Source organism: Carya illinoinensis, chromosome 5, assembly GCF_018687715.1.
Source record: "Carya illinoinensis cultivar Pawnee chromosome 5, C.illinoinensisPawnee_v1, whole genome shotgun sequence".
Classification (NCBI taxonomy): Eukaryota; Viridiplantae; Streptophyta; class Magnoliopsida; order Fagales; family Juglandaceae; genus Carya; species Carya illinoinensis.
In genome coordinates, this window is record NC_056756.1 from 8,078,090 (window position 1) to 8,095,013 (window position 16,924).

The following is a 16,924-nucleotide window of genomic DNA, read 5'->3' on the forward strand; positions in this document are numbered from 1 at the left end:
TCTCACTTGTATCACATCAAGTAAGATATGACACATTTATTATAATTGAATGATCATTTATTGCATGCTTCTTTATCATCAACTAGTGATAAATATGTCACATCATATATAGTAGGATACAAGTAAGATATAGTGTGTTGTATAGTATTACTCTTTTATAAAAAGAGAACCAAGGGTGTAACCCAAGAATGCCAAAGGTATGGAAAGGAGGACACCTAGTTAAGGTGGGCACACTGAGTGTGGGAAATTTTTCCCAGACTATTTTTTTTTTTAGGGGGGTTGGGGGGTTGTTTATTAATTCAGTTAGATATTCAGTTCTTCGTCAGAATGCTCTTTTTATGACCGAGTTGCGGGAACATAATCGGCCCACTTCAAATTCCTTTTAATTTACTGTGTACGCATTTACACCTCATGTATGTGCTGTGCAAATTGAGAAATGATAGTTGGAGTGTGTAAATATCGTGCAATCAGTTTGAAAAAAGTGAATAAATACGAGACTCATATGACATTTATTTTAATAGTTGATTTGACTAGTTTTTAAAATTACTGCACGGCACTTGCACACTTCATGACTATATGTAGTATTATTCATGCAAATTTCATTCCAATTTAAATGAAATGTGACTGCTTTCAATGAGAGCAAACTCGAATTGCACTTTTCACCGAAAGCATATTGACTGATATGCGTGCACCAATTGCATTTGTTTTTGTCATTTTATTTTATTTTCTGACTTGGTTCTTGTCCGCTGGTTCTGTTGATTACCCATTTTCACTTTTTCCAAATTCTATTCAGTTGCTGTATTTAATCTTTTCTGATAGTTTTAAGTTTATACGTGTTTGAGTGACTTCATAGGTCTTATTTGCAAGGCCAAACAAATTTCTTTTCCAGCTGAAGTTTCCAAAGAAAAAAAGGACCCATGTAAAATTGGACATTGAATTAGTTCTGTTTAGGATGTTGAATTGGCCAAAACATGTTACATTTCTCCAGGTCTTGATCAAGATGGATGTAAAATGGATGCTTCAGCTGTCCTTTATACCGGTGTTAAGTCAGCACTTGCACAGGAAAGAGATAAAGGGGCGAATTGTCTGGGCACGCCAGCTGGGTGGGGGAGGTTAGTATATGCAAGATAGCTTGCTATAGTTTCGAAGTTGTTCGGATAATCCAAATGCAAGATAGCTGTGTTATGATGACAAACAGCTTGCAAGTTAAAAGGAATAGAGAAACCAAGGGAGGGATCCTAGGTCAGGAAAAACAATCATTCAGAGCGTGTTGGTTGAAATCAAAAGCTACATGCCACCTCCATCATTTCCCGTCGGATCAAGTAATAACTCCTCTCTTCTCTTTCCCTTGACCTGATGTTGACCGTTTTCTTTTCTATCTTGGTATCCCATGCAATTGATCACGTTAGAATATGGAAAATATTAAATAATAAGAAAATCACAAGTTGGGGTTCTACTGTAGTGCCAATCTATCCCAATTCCTTGCATTAAAAGTTTTCTCCATTGAATAATGCGTGTGATAATTTATTATAATATACGCTCAACTATTCAAGCAGAGATTAGCAACTTCAGAACCATTTCTAGTCCAATGGCATGTTTAAGTGTGCCACGACTATATATTTTTAGTAATATCAATTTGTTTAATATTTTTTAGTGTAGAATTACTACATCTACAAAGAAATTTTACAAAAATAAATTTACAATATAATTTTTCATTTCTTTTATTAACTGATTTATGTATAGAATTCCATTCGCCCGGTTGAACAATAAATGAAGAAGTATTTTTTTTTTTTTATTGGAATTGGATTTGGATCCATTAAGGCTGAAATGGCTCGAACCCACTTCCGGGTTTGATACGATGGTGCTCTGACCAATTGAACTACAATCTCAAATGAGTTCTATTAAATTTAGTTTATAATAAAAATATTTTTATTATTTAAGATATCGTATTAAGAAACATTAATTTATAAATTTAATTTTATAAAATTCTTTTATAGCTGGACTATTTTTCATTTTAGAAATCCGGCGACGGGAGACAATCCATGCGGTTTGATTTCTTTTCCATTTTACTTTCGTTTTCCTTCATTTTTTGTTGCCCTGTACCGTTTTGGCTGTTCTCGATGATTTTGAAGACCCTACCCCATCCTTTTGCTCTGTAGTAACGCTGACCCTAAGCCATCACTTTTTCTATAATTGATCTCTTCGTTTAAGATTCGTTACACATACGTGAAGTAATTTATTTCTCATGAATGGGACGAATTACTATATAAAGAAGAGTTGTAAAACTTGTAATTCTTTAGTTTTATATTTAGCTGACATATTTTAATAAACATGTGATTTATAACTTACGTTTCAAATTGAGTTAAAACGATAAAAATTTCTTCATTTTTTTTATACATTATGAGTCTTGGGACGAATTTATGATCTCTATTTTGGAGAAGTAGATCTTGTGCCATCAGGTCAAAAAGCCGTTGGCAATAATCTCTTCAATGAGTTCAAAAGATAGTGATAATTCATTCTAAAGATAGTGTAATTTCCTAAAATAAATTAGGTATAAAGAAACCCTTGCATGTGGGCATGGCTTCCCATATGGCATGATAGAGAGAGGGTCAAATAAAAAAGGTTGGTGTTCTCGTAAAAAGACACTTTTTTTTCGAAAAAGCAGCCAATTGGGGCAACCTATGTGCCATGATTTTCCATTAGCCACAGAATCAATCATTTTGACTTCGTTTGTATAGAGCTGACCGATACTTCTCACTATCAAACATAGTAATTTCGAGATTGATACCACGAGAAAATATTTAAATCTCTCGTCTGTTTCCGGTAACGGTAAGTTCAAAAAAATTAAATAATAAGGAACCATTTTCTTCTCCGGCTCTTTTTCAGAAAAATGGTGGCAGGCTCTAAAATTGATACAGTTCTAATCCAAATAGAATTGAAATAAAAATCAAATTATTTTTACTCTGATGTTCTAAATAGAATTAATATCTAGTTTGTCTAAATTTATTTTAGCGTTTATTTTTATATTATTTTTAGTTCCTTCTCCAGTTTTAATACATTGATCGGTAGACAAATAGAAACATAAATTGAATTTTATAATATTTATGAAGTATTAATTTTTTGAATAACTACTGTTCATGAACCAAAAGATATGTTCTTTATTTGCGCAAAGTAGCTTTATCAACACTACTTTTTTGGATATGATATTTGCTTATGCGCTATCTATACTCTTCCAGTTTACTCTGTGATGTCTTGATGTATCCGTTGCAGTTGTGTCACGCGCATTACCTTCATCGACATTGTCACTGTCACTATGCTGATGTAGTGAAACAGATCAGCGATAGTGTGGTTGTGAATGGTTTCGACACAAATAGACTGGTTTGTTGCAGAGTGGTGACCAGATTATAATCTCTTCTTCCCACATTGCATACCGACAAGAATCTCTTCTTCCCACGTTGCATATCGCTCTCTCTCTCTCTCTCTTCACACACACACAGAGCACTCATTCCGGATGCCACATTTCTTACGTAAGACAGCAAAATGATTCGGAGGATTGGACTCTTTGTTTGTTGCAGAGAGGTGACCGAATAGCAACCCCTTCTTCCCACATTTCATTCTGCTCATTACTTGGTGCGTGTGTGTGTGTGAGCGTCTGGAGAGAAAATGGAAGCTTGCTCAGCTCCCAAGTGGTTTTTGTTCCGTATAGTTCTGTTTCTGAGTCTTCAGCTGGCACAGAGCAGTGTCACCTATGATAGAAAGTCACTGGTCATTAATGGGCAGAGGAGAATTCTTTTTTCCGGTTCTATACACTACCCCAGAAGCTCCCCTCAGGTTAAGTTATTCAACAATACTTTCTCCATTCCATCCCACATTTATCGAAGAAAATGAGGATGATATGTGAAGTTTTGGTTGCACTTCTCAATTACGAAAAATATGCATATAATGCAGATGTGGGGAAGTCTAATACAGAAAGCCAAAGATGGTGGTTTGGATGCTATAGATACCTATGTGTTCTGGAATGTTCACGAACCTTCTCCTGGCATGGTACTTCGATTTACTCATTTTCTTTACTTGTACTCTCTTGTGTTATTTTTCATACACTTTCTCGTCAATATTGACTGATCAGTTGTGATTTTTTGTTTCCTATTTTTGGGGTTTAGTATAATTTTGAGGGGAGATATGATTTGGTTCGGTTCATCAAGATGATCCAGAAAGCTGGGCTATATGTGCATCTTCGCATTGGGCCTTATGTTTGTGCAGAGTGGAATTTTGGGTAATCAGAATCTCGCTTTTCGGGTGATTAGTGGTTTCTGCTCTTCAAATTCAGTTCTTTTTACTGTTTTTTTTTTTTTTTCTCAGGGGGTTTCCTGTTTGGTTGAAGTATGTTCCAGGCATTAGTTTTAGAACAGATAACAAGCCTTTCATGGTCTCTCTCTCTCTCTCTCTCTCTCTCTCTCTCTCTCTCTCTCTGTGAATTTAGAATAAAAAACAGGTGATTGATGAAACTGCACAGGTGAAAGTCTGTTCCAAATATGTTGGCGTCTATAACTAGTCAACCATCATCTAAATTCTAAGCTTTGTTACGGAGTACCTTACATTTCTCAGTATTGCAGTTGGCATCCCAAAAATTTACCCAGAAAATTGTTAAAATGATGAAGGATGAAAATCTGTTCGAGTCTCAAGGTGGTCCCATCATCCTCTCTCAGGTATAGTTTTGGGAAAATTGACTCCTATACCCCGCAGTTTGCACTATATTATCTGTAAAAATCTAGTTACAAGCGCAACTGCACACTAATATGTATGCTAATTTAATGTGATTGGTTAAAAAGTAAATTTTATTAAAAACAGTACTAATTTAAATTTTGAATATAAACGAATCAGTATTAGTACACAAATTAGTAAGCGATTGTACGTAGCAAAACTTATATTATCTATAAGTCTTTTCTCTTTTGACATACAAATATTTGTGGTCTCTTACGCTTTAGCAACTTTTTTTGGTTGTGTTACAAAGCAAAATAAAATATTCAGCGCTAAAAGGAAGTAACGAACTGCAAATATTGTGCAACTTCATTATGTCCACTTTATTGATTATTTATACATCATTGCATATTTTCTGTGTGCAGATTGAGAATGAATATGAACGTGTAAGCAAAGCATTCGGAGCTGCCGGTCATGAATATGTGACTTGGGCTGCAAAGATGGCTGTTGGAATGGATACTGGGGTCCCGTGGGTAATGTGCAAGGAAGCTGATGCCCCGGATCCAGTGGTACTGACAATTATACTTCTTAAACATGATTCATAAATGAGCTCTATGTGTCTTCTTATAAGCTAAAATGGTCTCTATTGTCTCTTACAATCTATCAAAGTACTTTTCTGTAAGGATTCAAGAATCCCATTAATTGTTCCGCTTTTACTATTGGTATATTCTAACTAGTTTGGGCACCTGCAAAGAAGATTTGTTCTTACCTGTAACTCAGTTAGTGAGAGATGATGAAAATATATGGCATACCGCAAAAAACTGATGCAAATGTATTTTTTGCTCTAGAAGTAAAAGATTGAAAATCTGTCTCTCTAATTCTTGATAACAGATAAACACGTGCAATGGTTTCTATTGTGACTACTTTTCTCCAAACAAACCTTACAAACCCACAATATGGACTGAGACCTGGAGTGGCTGGTAAGCTTCACATCCACCATCACTTTAAAAGCAATGGTCGAAGATATATTAATTAATGTCCTTTCCTTCTGTCTCCTTTTGAAGGTTTACAAAATTTGGTGGCCCAATTCACCATCGACCAGTCCAAGATTTGGCATTTGCTGTTGCTCGGTTCATTCAGAAGGGGGGCTCCTTTGTAAATTATTACATGGTGGGTCACTAGTAATACTCACTCTGCATTCGGCACCTTTTGAAAGTAGTACGCAGCAAAATTTATGCTTGCTAGGACCTGATTCATTCCATTTATGCATTACTTCTAATAAATAATGACAATATGGAAAAGATTTACCTAATATTCTTATTGTTTTCTGCAGTACCATGGAGGAACAAACTTTGGAAGAACTGCTGGAGGCCCTTTCATTACTACCAGCTATGACTATGATGCTCCGATTGATGAATATGGTGAGAAGTTTGAGCTCTTATCCTTAATATCACTAGAAACCCAATTTATAAACAGTCAGAATTTTTCCTAGTGTTAGACATAATTTATTAAGTAATTAATCATTATTAGTAAAAAAATAATTAGTCAGTTTGTCGGACTTGTAACTCATATTTTCACTATGCTGATGTGATAGGCTTGATCAGGCAGCCCAAGTATGGCCATCTGAAGGAACTCCATAAGGCTATTAAGTTATGTGAGCGAGCTTTGCTAACTGCTGATCCTACTATCACACCCTTGGGAAATTATGAAAAGGTTTGTCGTACTCTGTGTCCTATGGGGGAGTGGAGAGCAACTTCAAGGATGAATGCCTAAGATTCTATAGTGGATTTTAGTGCAATCTTGGAGCAATAACTCAATGCTGCTTCATAATTTCTGTTGAAGTCATGCTTTGCTACACCTTTTATCCACTTTATAAAGAAACATTAGAGATAGGTAGAAGAACCCCTTTCATTGACCATCCAAAGCAATGGTCAAAGTATCTCTGGACTCTCACTTCACCTTAGCATTCCCTTTACTGCTTCTGGTTATAGGATAGTTATCAAATTGATGCCCCTTTCCCTCTCTCGAAATTGGATTGACTTTGTTTGACATTACCCAGGCACATGTATTCTCTTCCAAGTCAGGAGACTGTGCAGCTTTTCTCTCAAATTATAATCCAAAGTCAGCTGCAAGGGTGACTTTCAATAGCAAGCATTACAAGCTGCCACCCTGGTCCATTAGCATCCTTCCTGATTGCAAAAATTCTGTCTTCAACACTGCCAAAGTAAGTGAATTGCCTGTTGGAACTACTGAATCCATCTTGGTCTGTTGCTAGATTTCATTGATGTTCTACTTATAAAAAAAAGAAAAAGAAAAAGAAAAAAAGATTTCATTGCTGTTCTGTGTGAAGCCCAGTGAATTTGGCTATGCATACATAATTACGTGTCTATATATACAATAGTCAACAGTTACTTTAAAATATGCGGATCATTACCGCCACGATGAAACGTGACTTGTCCAACAGCCTTAATACACACTTGCTGACATGAATTATTGATGCAAACAAGTCAGGCCCTTTCTATATAGCTTGAAATTTTTTTTATCAGTTTGCATATTTCCATTCAATCAAAGCTTATAACACGGGGAGATGCATAACCTTTCTGCCATCATAATTTCAGGTTAGAGTTCAGACATCCCAAATGCAAATGTTGCCCACTAATGTTGAGTTTCTTTCATGGGATACATTTAATGAAGACATATCTTCAGCTGATGATGGTTCAACAATCAGTGTGTTTGGTCTCTTGGAGCAGTTGAACCTCACCAGAGATACCAGCGACTATCTCTGGTACACAACCAGGTGAAATTGAATTCTTCTAATATTTTATCTTTATTCTAACATTAAGCACATACATGCAGTGATAACAATCTTACGATTCTTACAAGTAAACATTATGCTTCTAGTGTTGATATCAGTTCATCAGAATCGTTTCTGCGTCAAGGCCAACTTCCAACTCTTACTGTGCAGTCAACTGGCCATGCTATACATGTATTCATTAATGGGCATCTTGCAGGTACCTTGTTCAATTCAATCTCTTGATTTCACATAAAGCCAGCAAATACAACTGGACTGAACTTTGTTAATCAGTTGGCTTAAAAAATAAAAAGAGAGGTTCAAGTTTTATTACATGTTAAACAGTTGCTGATTTTTATGTAATGTGATGATAGGCTCGGCCTTTGGGACTCCGGAGAGATTGAGATTTTCTTTTACAGGGAATGTTGATCTGAAACCTGGAAGTAACGAAATTTCACTACTCAGTATAGCTGTTGGACTGCCGGTTAATACTTCAATCCCCACTTCTTTTATAACTGATTATCGGTATTACATAATACTTCAACAGGTTACTATATTGCTTGGCCAAGTATGTCCTAGCAGCTTGACATAAGTCAAGCAAACATGTTAAAAGAAAAACTTGAGATTATAATTTCGGTAGCATTTGTAACTTCCAATGCTCGGTATTTGACCTATTTGGATTCTGTAAACAAATTAATTGCTCTTTGACATGGAATATTCTTCATAATTAATTCAACTGATAATTTATTTCGGTACTGTTGGTGTTGAAGAACAATGGTCCACATTTTGAGATGAGGAAAACAGGAATCCTTGGACCAGTTGTCATACATGGGTTAGACCTGGGAAAAAGGGACTTGTCCCAACATAAATGGTCATACAAGGTCTAAAAATCTCGCTTCTGCATATTTTGAGGACTTCCAATCGTTTGATGAACTTATACCTAACAAGTGCATCTTTATACAGGTTGGGCTTAAGGGAGAAGCCATGAATTTAGGTTCTCCCAACTCAATCTCATCAGTTGATTGGATGCAAGGGTTCTTAGCAACAGAGAAACAAAAGCCTCTGACATGGTATAAGGTATGGGAAAATGAAATGAGTCCTTGACACAATCCTTTTTGTTTCCTCTTTATTCTGTTTGACATTTTACTTGAACCTGTAGACCCATTTTGACACACCGGAAGGAGAGGAGGCCTTGGCTTTGGACATGAGTAGCATGGGGAAGGGTCAAGTGTGGATCAATGGGGAGAGCATTGGGAGATATTGGAATGTCTATGCTAATGGTAATTGCAATGGATGCAGTTATTCTGGCACATTCCGGCCTAAAAAGTGCCAATTCGGTTGTGGCAATCCAACTCAAAAGTGGTAAGGAATTTCTAAAAACTCCATGATTGAGATAAAACTGAAGATTAAATAATGGTATATATATATATGCTCACCATCTAATATTATGATGTTAGGTACCATGTTCCTCGGTCATGGTTGAAGCCAACTAAAAATCTTTTGGTAGTTTTTGAGGAAATCAGTGGGGATGCTTCCAGAATTGCACTTGTAAAAAGATCTGTTAAAAGTATCTGTGCTGAAGTATCTGATTATCACCCAAACATTGAGACTTGGCATACCGAGAGAGATGGAAAATCAGAGGTTCTAGACATTCCAAAGGTTAGCCTACATTGTGGACGTGGGCAGTCCATTTCTGCAATTAAATTTGCAAGTTTTGGAACTCCATCTGGGACTTGTGGGAGTTTTGAGCATGGGAACTGTCACGCCCCAAGCTCTCTGGCTATCTTTGAGAAGGTACTCAGACTGCTCTTTAATTTCTTCAAACCCCATTCATTAAACATTCATATTTCAAATTCACATCATCTTAGTTCCAATCAAGATCTATGTTCAATCCTAAATTCACATTTATTGTGTCCTTATTTCCAGAAATGCGTAGGTCAGCAGGAATGCTTGGTGACTGTATCAAACAGTAACTTTGGTGCAGACCCATGTCCAAACATATCAAAAACATTATTGGTGGAAGCTGTTTGTGCCCCTGCGGATGCTACAACTGCCAGACCCAATTAGAGGGTTTGAGAACAAGAAAAGAAATTGTAACTCCATACCTAAATTGGAACCATTTAATTCATTTCAAAGTGCATTGGCGGGCTGACAGCATTTGAAGTATTGGAAATGGAATCTAACGAACAAGTATGGGGAACTGAGTTCTAGTTAGGATTGTGATAGTGTCACATTTATATGTATTGCAAATTCAAGTAAGGTGTAGGTTAGGTTTCTGAAGCTGGAGCTGCTTCCAGTTCCATACAATTTTAATCCAAAACAAATAAGCTTCTCAATCATAATGCATGCCTAAAGAACCCGACCCTTCATGACGTTGTCACAGATTCCTCCCCCTTGTGATCAACAAGGAACTTCATAGAAGTAGCACAATGCTCTTTTTAAGGCTATTGAGAAGGTACCTTACTAGTGTACCAAAGTCAAAAAATGTGGCTGAAATGTCAGATAATAGACCTGATGGGCTGTCCTTTTATATGATGTTAAATAATGGACTTTAATGGCTCTTTCATTACTTCGAGAATTCCAGTTGGTAAAGATAAAATGAGAGAAATTAATATAAATTATTTAATAGAAGATAAATAGTAACACTACAATCATAGAGAATTAGGTTTGGCTTGGCCATAAAATTTTTTTTATTTTAAATTTAAAAATTTTATCTAATCATCATAATTTTTTTAAATTTTTATATAAAATATAATAAATAAATAATTTTTTTTTAAATCTCAAAATAATAAAAATATTTATATTACCTTACCTTATTGTATCTTACAAGTAAAATATTTGTCTCTTGCCTCTTTCAATGTAAATCATTTTAGTTTACATTTACATTTAGCTAAGAGAATGCTGCATAGAATGTAAATGGGGTTGGAATTCAAGCACAAAGCAAGCAATTACTCAAGAAGCATAGGCCAAGCTTGTAAGAAACAACTATGAGGACTAATGCAGCAGGAGATAGGGTTGAAAGCTCTGTTCTTTCAAACACCAGCTTCAATTAATAATTTAATATAGAAGTTCTTATATAATAATACAAATTAATAAATGTTTCACTCCAAGGTTTTAAGGAAAAAAAACAATCACAATACCAAATAAAAATGGATAGGCTCTGCCATCCGGAAATCATTACCTGGTATGTGCCTATGCCAGATTTGATGGCTCACCCACTCAAATTATACATCACCATTGTCACAGTTACTGTTATTATTTTTTTAAAGCATTTCTCAAGAAAATTTCCTTACAAATCTGTGCATTCCAGTTAAGGCCCCATTTATATGTTTGAAGGTATTGAGATCAATTTAATTCAATTTAATTTTAAATTGAGTCTAAAATTTAAATAGTTATTTTTAAATTATTAAATATCACTTAATTTAAAATTTTTTTACATGTAGGATTCATAATTTTTTTTTAACACGACACATTTTTACACGCGGGAGTCATAATCTTTTTTAACTTTTCATAAATATATCTAAATTTATTTTAATATTTAAATATATTTAAATTTATTTTACATAGATTCTATAAAACTTATTATATCATCTCAATTCGCTATTATTTATAAAAAAATTCAATTCAATTCATCATCCAAACGAAGCTTAAATCTCAGACACATAAATTTAGTCATACTCAAGAGAAATGTTATTTACAAGATTTTAATCATTATGATATTATTGATTTTAAAATTATTTATTGAAAAATGATTGATGGGTAATGATAAAAAAAAAAAAAAGATTTACGAATATTATTTTAAGTTTAAGATAAATAATGCAATCAATGTTCCAACTTAAATAATAATATTAATTAACTTTTATTTAAAAATCTTATAGGATAAGATAAAATAAATAAGTTGAATTATTTAATTAAGAGCGATGTTATATGTCAAGCTCTTCCTTTTTTATTTTTAAATAATAAATTAAAAAGTTGATAGACAATTTATCTCATTAAAGAATCAAAGATGAGAGTCTAACCAGGATTTATAACATCAGTTATAAAAATCGAAAACTTCATATTTTTTTTTTATTTTTATGAAAAATATTAGCTAAAAAGATTAATCAATTTCGTAATTATTTATTTCACACAATTTAGAAGGATCAACGGTATACGTTCAGACAGCACATTTAAACCGACCACATCGGATTCGAGTCCGGCACTGCGCATTTGGTACATTGCCAAGATCCTACGCTAAACAAAGTCTACAACATTCTACTATTAGAAAGAAACACGATGGATAAACCCAAATCCACATCGATGCTGACGTGTCTTCGCATCGATCCGTATTCCCTCCTCCAAAGAGCTACAAAACAGCCCTGATATTCCCATTATTTGCGAACCTACCCCTCCTCTTAAATCGGAAGCTCAATCGTTAGTCCTTACCCAAAACAAACGCTGATAAAAGCCGCGGGGCCACCGCCTAATCAATGAACCGCGAAGCACCAAATCGGAACTTCCTGGAAAAAGAGTAGGACGAATATTAATTTTTATTTCCTGGTTTTGCTGTGTCTGTCGCTAGTCCTTGTGCATGTCTTTGTTTTCTTCTCAGCGCTCCCATGGCCAAACCCAAGGCTCCAAGACGAACCCTTGACTCTTATACGGTCAAACACATCAACAAAACCATCCGAGGTAAGCACTATCTCTATCTCTATCACTCGCTTGTGCCACTTTCCCCTTGTAATTTTGCCTAGAAACTAACAACTCCTCAATCCCCTCTCTCCATACTAAAAAAAACAAAGAGTGAGAAAACTATCTGACTTGACTTCACCAAATGTTCTCAGCCGGGGACTGTGTCCTCATGCGGCCGTCGGACCAATCGAAGCCGTCTTACGTGGCGAAGATCGATCGGATTGAAGCGGACGGCCGTGGGGCCAACGTGAAGGTCCACGTCAGATGGTACTACCGGCCCGAGGAGTCGATCGGCGGCAGAAGGCAATTCCACGGCTCCAAGGAGGTTTTCCTCTCCGATCACTTCGACGTCCAGAGTGCCGATACCATCGAGGGCAAGTGTACGGTCCATACATTCAAGAGCTATACCAAGCTCGATGCCGTCGGGAACGAAGACTTCTTCTGCCGTTTCGAGTACAATTCCTCTACTGGAGCTTTCGATCCCGATAGAGTCGCCGTGTATGTAAGCGAATCATTCGGTTGAGTCCGGTTTCTCTTTTAAGTTTATAGTTATTGACATTTTATTTTTGTTGCTTGTGAAAATGATGAGTAAGCAGGGATTTCTTTTATCTATATTATATATATATATATATATATCTTTCTTCGTGTGAACCATTCTATTCACTATCCGGCGTGGAGAACATCCACAACATTGATGTGAAATTATTTAATTTATAAGGTTCAGATTATAAAATTTTCTTACATATTAAATCATATCACATCAGAGGTATGCAGTGTGTACTCCCACGAGTTTATGAATAGATTTTTTTTCTTGTTAGTATACAAGAATTATTGCCGAAAACTTATGGGATAGCTGTTTCGAATCTCGGTAGCTTTTTATAGAAAGGTTTCTTTCAGCTTAATGGATAGAAGGAATTACATACTAAGATTCGGGCAGAAGAAATAGATTACTTCTAATCAATGTATATACTACAATTATTGTTATTTTAATTTTTTTTATCTCTCACGCTCTGTTTGTAGCCAATTCAACTCAAGTCCTTAATTTAGAATGTATTTAGGTGTTCTTTTGTATACTTCTTGTGTACATGGGCTATGCCTATTTCATTCATATCAATATAATTTACTTCTTACGTAAAAAAAAAAAAAAAGAAAAGAAAAAAAAAAGCCAATTCAACTCATATTGTACATAAGCATAAATATAATATGGAATCGGGAGTATTAGTTGGGGCATTTTTTAGGTAGTTCAGAAAAGGCCTCAGAATGATAATGAGAATATTTTCATCGTCCATTTAGTTGCTTCATTTGTGCTCTTGTTAGTAATATATGGCAAGAAATATGAACACAATTTGGTATTTTGCTTACTTTCATTAATGATTCACAGGCAAGTTCTTCTCCTTCTTAGTGCTATATCAAATAAACTTCTTTTTCAAGATTTCATTTGCTTTCACTATTTGAACTTTGTAGTACTCTTTTTATATCTATGTCTACTTGCTGGCTGAGTTTGATATGGTGTATAGACCTGCACTCTTTTTAGGGTATATATCAAGATTTCGTGCGAACCACTCTTTTTGTAACATGCATGACATGACATGGGAAAGGTATGGGTACCAGATGGAATTAAACAAAATGATGAGCTTGACACTTGGACTTGTACCTGCAGTCCCTATGCTCTTACCCGAAGTCGTGTGACACTATATTTTATCTCCAGCATAAGCGACCATTTATATATTAGTTGGGTTTGTTTTTCTACTCTTGGGACTGTCATTCTTTGATTAACATAATGATTTTATTTTATCTTCACCATGGCAGACTTGAATTTATTTTGTTGCACGTGTTTTGGACTAAAAGCTTCACTTTTGCAACATGGGGTCACCAGATTTCAGAGCTGATCCAGTATTTCTTATTTTATTTCAGTTTGCTTGAGCTCATATGGCTTATTGCTTGTTATATTGTTGCAGGTATTGCAAGTGCGAGATGCCTTACAACCCTGATGATCTAATGGTTCAGTGTGAAGGGTGCAGTGACTGGTAAGTTGAATGCTGTCGATGTTGTACCATTGAAGATTTTGACATCTTAATAGTGTGTTTGGGTGTTAAGATACTCTCAACACTTCTCAACATACTCCACTGCTATTCATTATTTTATTATTACTTTTCACTTACTTTTTTACTACTATTCACAACATAGCTCAACACTTTTCAACACCCAAACCCGATTAAATTTCTATATGATTGAAGCTTCTTTTCATGAGTAATTAAAAAAGTATTAGTTATGTCGAAAATTTATTTACTCGGGAAGTTCCTTAAAAAAATCATGGATTTATGTTGAAGAAATCTAACAACTGTACAACTGAGTAAAAGGTATGTCATTAATATGAATTGTCTAGGAAAAGATATTTTATTAATAATATGAATTCTTCGGTAACAGTTTAAAATTTCATTTAAAAAAAAAAAAGTCCTTGGCTTATGGGCCATGATCACTCATTTGCATGTTATCAGCAACATGAAACCAGTTTAAGTGTGTGACAGCTTGCCATGGGAATGTGATGAAAATTAGTTCTTGGAATTCATTGTTGAATATAAATTACCGTCGAACAGCGTTTTATACATTTCTTTTGAAGATTATACTAATTTCAACTTAGATGCATGTGTCTCTGATGCAGCCTTTCAAAGGGTATCCATTTGCTTCGTTCATGTAATTCTCAATTGTTGCTGATTTAGAGTTTATATGTGAGTTACATGTAATCTCAGATGGAGTCAATGGTTCACAATTCTGAAAGATGTTTTAGGAAGATTACAAAGTGTTGGTAATCACTTGGCATGTTGCTATGCTTTAGCAAAGATGACCATAAACATAAATCAATGCATATGATCTGTAGTGAAGTACCATCGAAATGTTTCAATTATCCTGTTGACGTTTATCCTTTAACATTGAATGGAGTGTCTGATAAATTCTTCAAAAGAAAAAAAATAAAAGAAAAAAGTGGAGGGCTATTAATCCCCTATTGAGCCCCAGTAAGTTGGCCTCCTAAATAAAAAAATATCAGAAATATAACAGTGAATTGAGCATGAGAGGCATGTCTTAAGAAATAAGTTATTTATTTATTTCTTTCTTTTTATACATTTACTTTAAAGAGCCTCTTAAGTTTGAGGTTTTGAGCTATTTGCTTGAGCCTGGTTGCAAGGCTAGAAGGTATGAAATTCACCTGCCTCATAACATAGATTTTACCTTTATGTCTATTTCTGACTCTGTGTGTGTGTGTGTATGAGGGGTGAAGAAGAGAGGTCGGTGGTTGCTTTCTGCAAATAGAATTTTGAGATTTTAAATGCATACAATCTCCAGCATGTTACTTTTAATTCAGGTTTCATCCTGCTTGTATTAACATGACTGTGGAGGAAGCTAGAAGACTAGATCATTTCTTTTGTGAAAATTGTTCCTCTGAAGGTCAGAAGAAGTTGCAGGGTTCTCATGCTTCCAGACACTCGGATATGAAGGTATTTGCATCCATTGAAGTTCCCTCCGTTTGACAGCATTTCGTTCCATCCTGTGTTAGGTATATGTAGACTCAAAATGTGCTTTACAAATTGAGATGTTGGATATGTTTATGCATCGATCTTTCAATTGTCATCGGGCAGTATAAAGGTCATTTTTCTCATAAGGGTAATTATTTCCCCAGTAAAAAAAAAAAAAATCAGGCCTTATTATTTGTCTTTTTATTTTGGGTTATGCTACACTGTTTAGGAACTCGTTGCTCTATAATCAATGTTCTTGTGCAATTATGATGTTTCAGGTGGAGACAAAACGACGTCGGAGGTGACGATACATAAACATAAGTTAGAGTTATAACAAGAGGAACTGGATCTTCTTTATCTTCTAGTGTTGGGTAGGGTTCAAGCGAACACGGAGGCTCTATCACTCACAGGCTCTGGTATTCGGGAGTTGATTGGTAGAGGGAAAATGGTTTAAAAACGTCTGTCTTGTCTGGTTGTTTGAAGGGGGTAATCACCCTTTTACCTTAGAGGTCAAGGATGTGTTTGGTTGTCAGTAATCATGTAATATAATCTCTCTTTCTTCAGTTTCTTGTTCATGAATCAGGAATGTGTCTGCTAATTACCTCAAGAATTAGAAATGTGTATAGACGAGGGTGTTCTCAACTTAAGAGCAATAGATACGGGTTTTTTTAATGTATCTACTGTGCTATAACTATAAACTGTCTTGGACCTTGCTACTCCCAACTGCAAAATGTATGACATTGTGATAACTCCACTTGTCTCTCTCCCTCTATCTAGTAATAATCAATTGTCTCTCTTTTCTTATGAATAGATAAAAACATGTTCAATCTTTTTATTGTAGATACGGACAATCATCACGATCTCTATTTTTATTCGTAAGCCACATCCGCTAAGCAAGGGGTCTATAATATATACAATTTGAAGAACAAAAAAGATAGAATTTCCGTTGCCGGGACTCGAACCCGGGTCTCTCGGGTGAGAGCCGAGTATCCTAACCAACTAGACTACAACGGATTGCTGGTCGTAAGTGGAATAACTAAAATATAAACAAAAATACCATGCAGTTATTTTCCCTACACCATAATTTATTATTAAAAAATTAATTTTTTTTATATAAATTTCGTATTTATTTATTTTTTTTTCAAAATGATTGTGTAATACTTATATATTCACAACTACAAATATCATCTCTTTTTATAATAGAAACGATAAGCAGAATCCCGTGTGCATAAATAGAAAAATGAACAGTAGA

General features: G+C 35.1%; 2 protein-coding genes and 1 non-coding gene across 10 annotated transcripts; 2 read left to right on the forward strand and 1 right to left on the reverse strand.

Annotated features, from left to right (window-relative positions):
* The first annotated feature begins 1,165 nt into the window (after positions 1 to 1,165).
* LOC122311577 (beta-galactosidase 3-like) lies at positions 1,166 to 9,831 on the forward strand. 5 transcript variants are annotated; one of them, XM_043126171.1, is made up of 21 exons: positions 1,308 to 1,322; positions 3,271 to 3,378; positions 3,576 to 3,831; positions 3,949 to 4,044; positions 4,161 to 4,273; positions 4,360 to 4,426; positions 4,614 to 4,706; positions 5,124 to 5,267; positions 5,590 to 5,678; positions 5,763 to 5,868; positions 6,032 to 6,119; positions 6,293 to 6,411; positions 6,758 to 6,922; positions 7,317 to 7,495; positions 7,600 to 7,709; positions 7,864 to 7,973; positions 8,260 to 8,370; positions 8,453 to 8,566; positions 8,649 to 8,851; positions 8,947 to 9,283; positions 9,416 to 9,831. In XM_043126171.1, exons 3-21 carry the CDS (start codon positions 3,664 to 3,666, stop codon positions 9,554 to 9,556), a joined length of 2,553 nt encoding a protein of 850 aa, XP_042982105.1. In that variant the 5' UTR covers positions 1,308 to 1,322; positions 3,271 to 3,378; positions 3,576 to 3,663; the 3' UTR covers positions 9,557 to 9,831. The 5 variants fall into 5 exon arrangements, with proteins under 5 accessions (XP_042982107.1, XP_042982103.1, XP_042982105.1 ...); XM_043126173.1 differs by having other exon boundaries at positions 1,166 to 1,322; positions 3,271 to 3,831; positions 7,612 to 7,709; XM_043126169.1 differs by having other exon boundaries at positions 1,169 to 1,322; positions 3,271 to 3,831.
* Positions 9,832 to 11,947: 2,116 nt separating this feature from the next.
* Positions 11,948 to 16,421, forward strand: LOC122311579 (chromatin remodeling protein SHL-like). Of its 4 annotated transcripts, none has more exons than XM_043126178.1 (5): positions 11,948 to 12,160; positions 12,313 to 12,658; positions 14,119 to 14,187; positions 15,605 to 15,713; positions 15,951 to 16,421. In XM_043126178.1, exons 1-4 carry the CDS (start codon positions 12,088 to 12,090, stop codon positions 15,669 to 15,671), a joined length of 555 nt encoding a protein of 184 aa, XP_042982112.1. In that variant the 5' UTR covers positions 11,948 to 12,087; the 3' UTR covers positions 15,672 to 15,713; positions 15,951 to 16,421. The 4 variants fall into 4 exon arrangements, with proteins under 4 accessions (XP_042982112.1, XP_042982110.1, XP_042982108.1 ...); XM_043126176.1 differs by having other exon boundaries at positions 15,605 to 15,654; XM_043126174.1 differs by having other exon boundaries at positions 11,949 to 12,160; positions 15,522 to 15,713.
* Positions 16,422 to 16,613: 192 nt separating this feature from the next.
* Positions 16,614 to 16,686, reverse strand: TRNAE-CUC. The gene has a single exon. It is a non-coding gene; the product is annotated as a tRNA-Glu (tRNA).
* Between the last annotated feature and the right edge of the window lie 238 nt (positions 16,687 to 16,924).

Coding starts and splice junctions, on each gene's coding strand:
- LOC122311577 (XM_043126169.1), top strand. CDS start 3,664: ATGGAAGCTTGCTCAGCTCCCAAGTGGTTTTTGTTCCGTATAGTTCTG. Junction 7,710..7,863: donor CATTAATGGGCATCTTGCAG/GTACCTTGTTCA, acceptor ATGTGATGATAG/GCTCGGCCTTTGGGACTCCG. Junction 8,852..8,946: donor GGCAATCCAACTCAAAAGTG/GTAAGGAATTTC, acceptor TTATGATGTTAG/GTACCATGTTCCTCGGTCAT.
- LOC122311579 (XM_043126174.1), top strand. CDS start 12,088: ATGGCCAAACCCAAGGCTCCAAGACGAACCCTTGACTCTTATACGGTC. Junction 12,659..14,118: donor GATCCCGATAGAGTCGCCGT/GTATGTAAGCGA, acceptor ATATTGTTGCAG/GTATTGCAAGTGCGAGATGC. Junction 14,188..15,521: donor TGTGAAGGGTGCAGTGACTG/GTAAGTTGAATG, acceptor CTTTTAATTCAG/GTTTCATCCTGCTTGTATTA.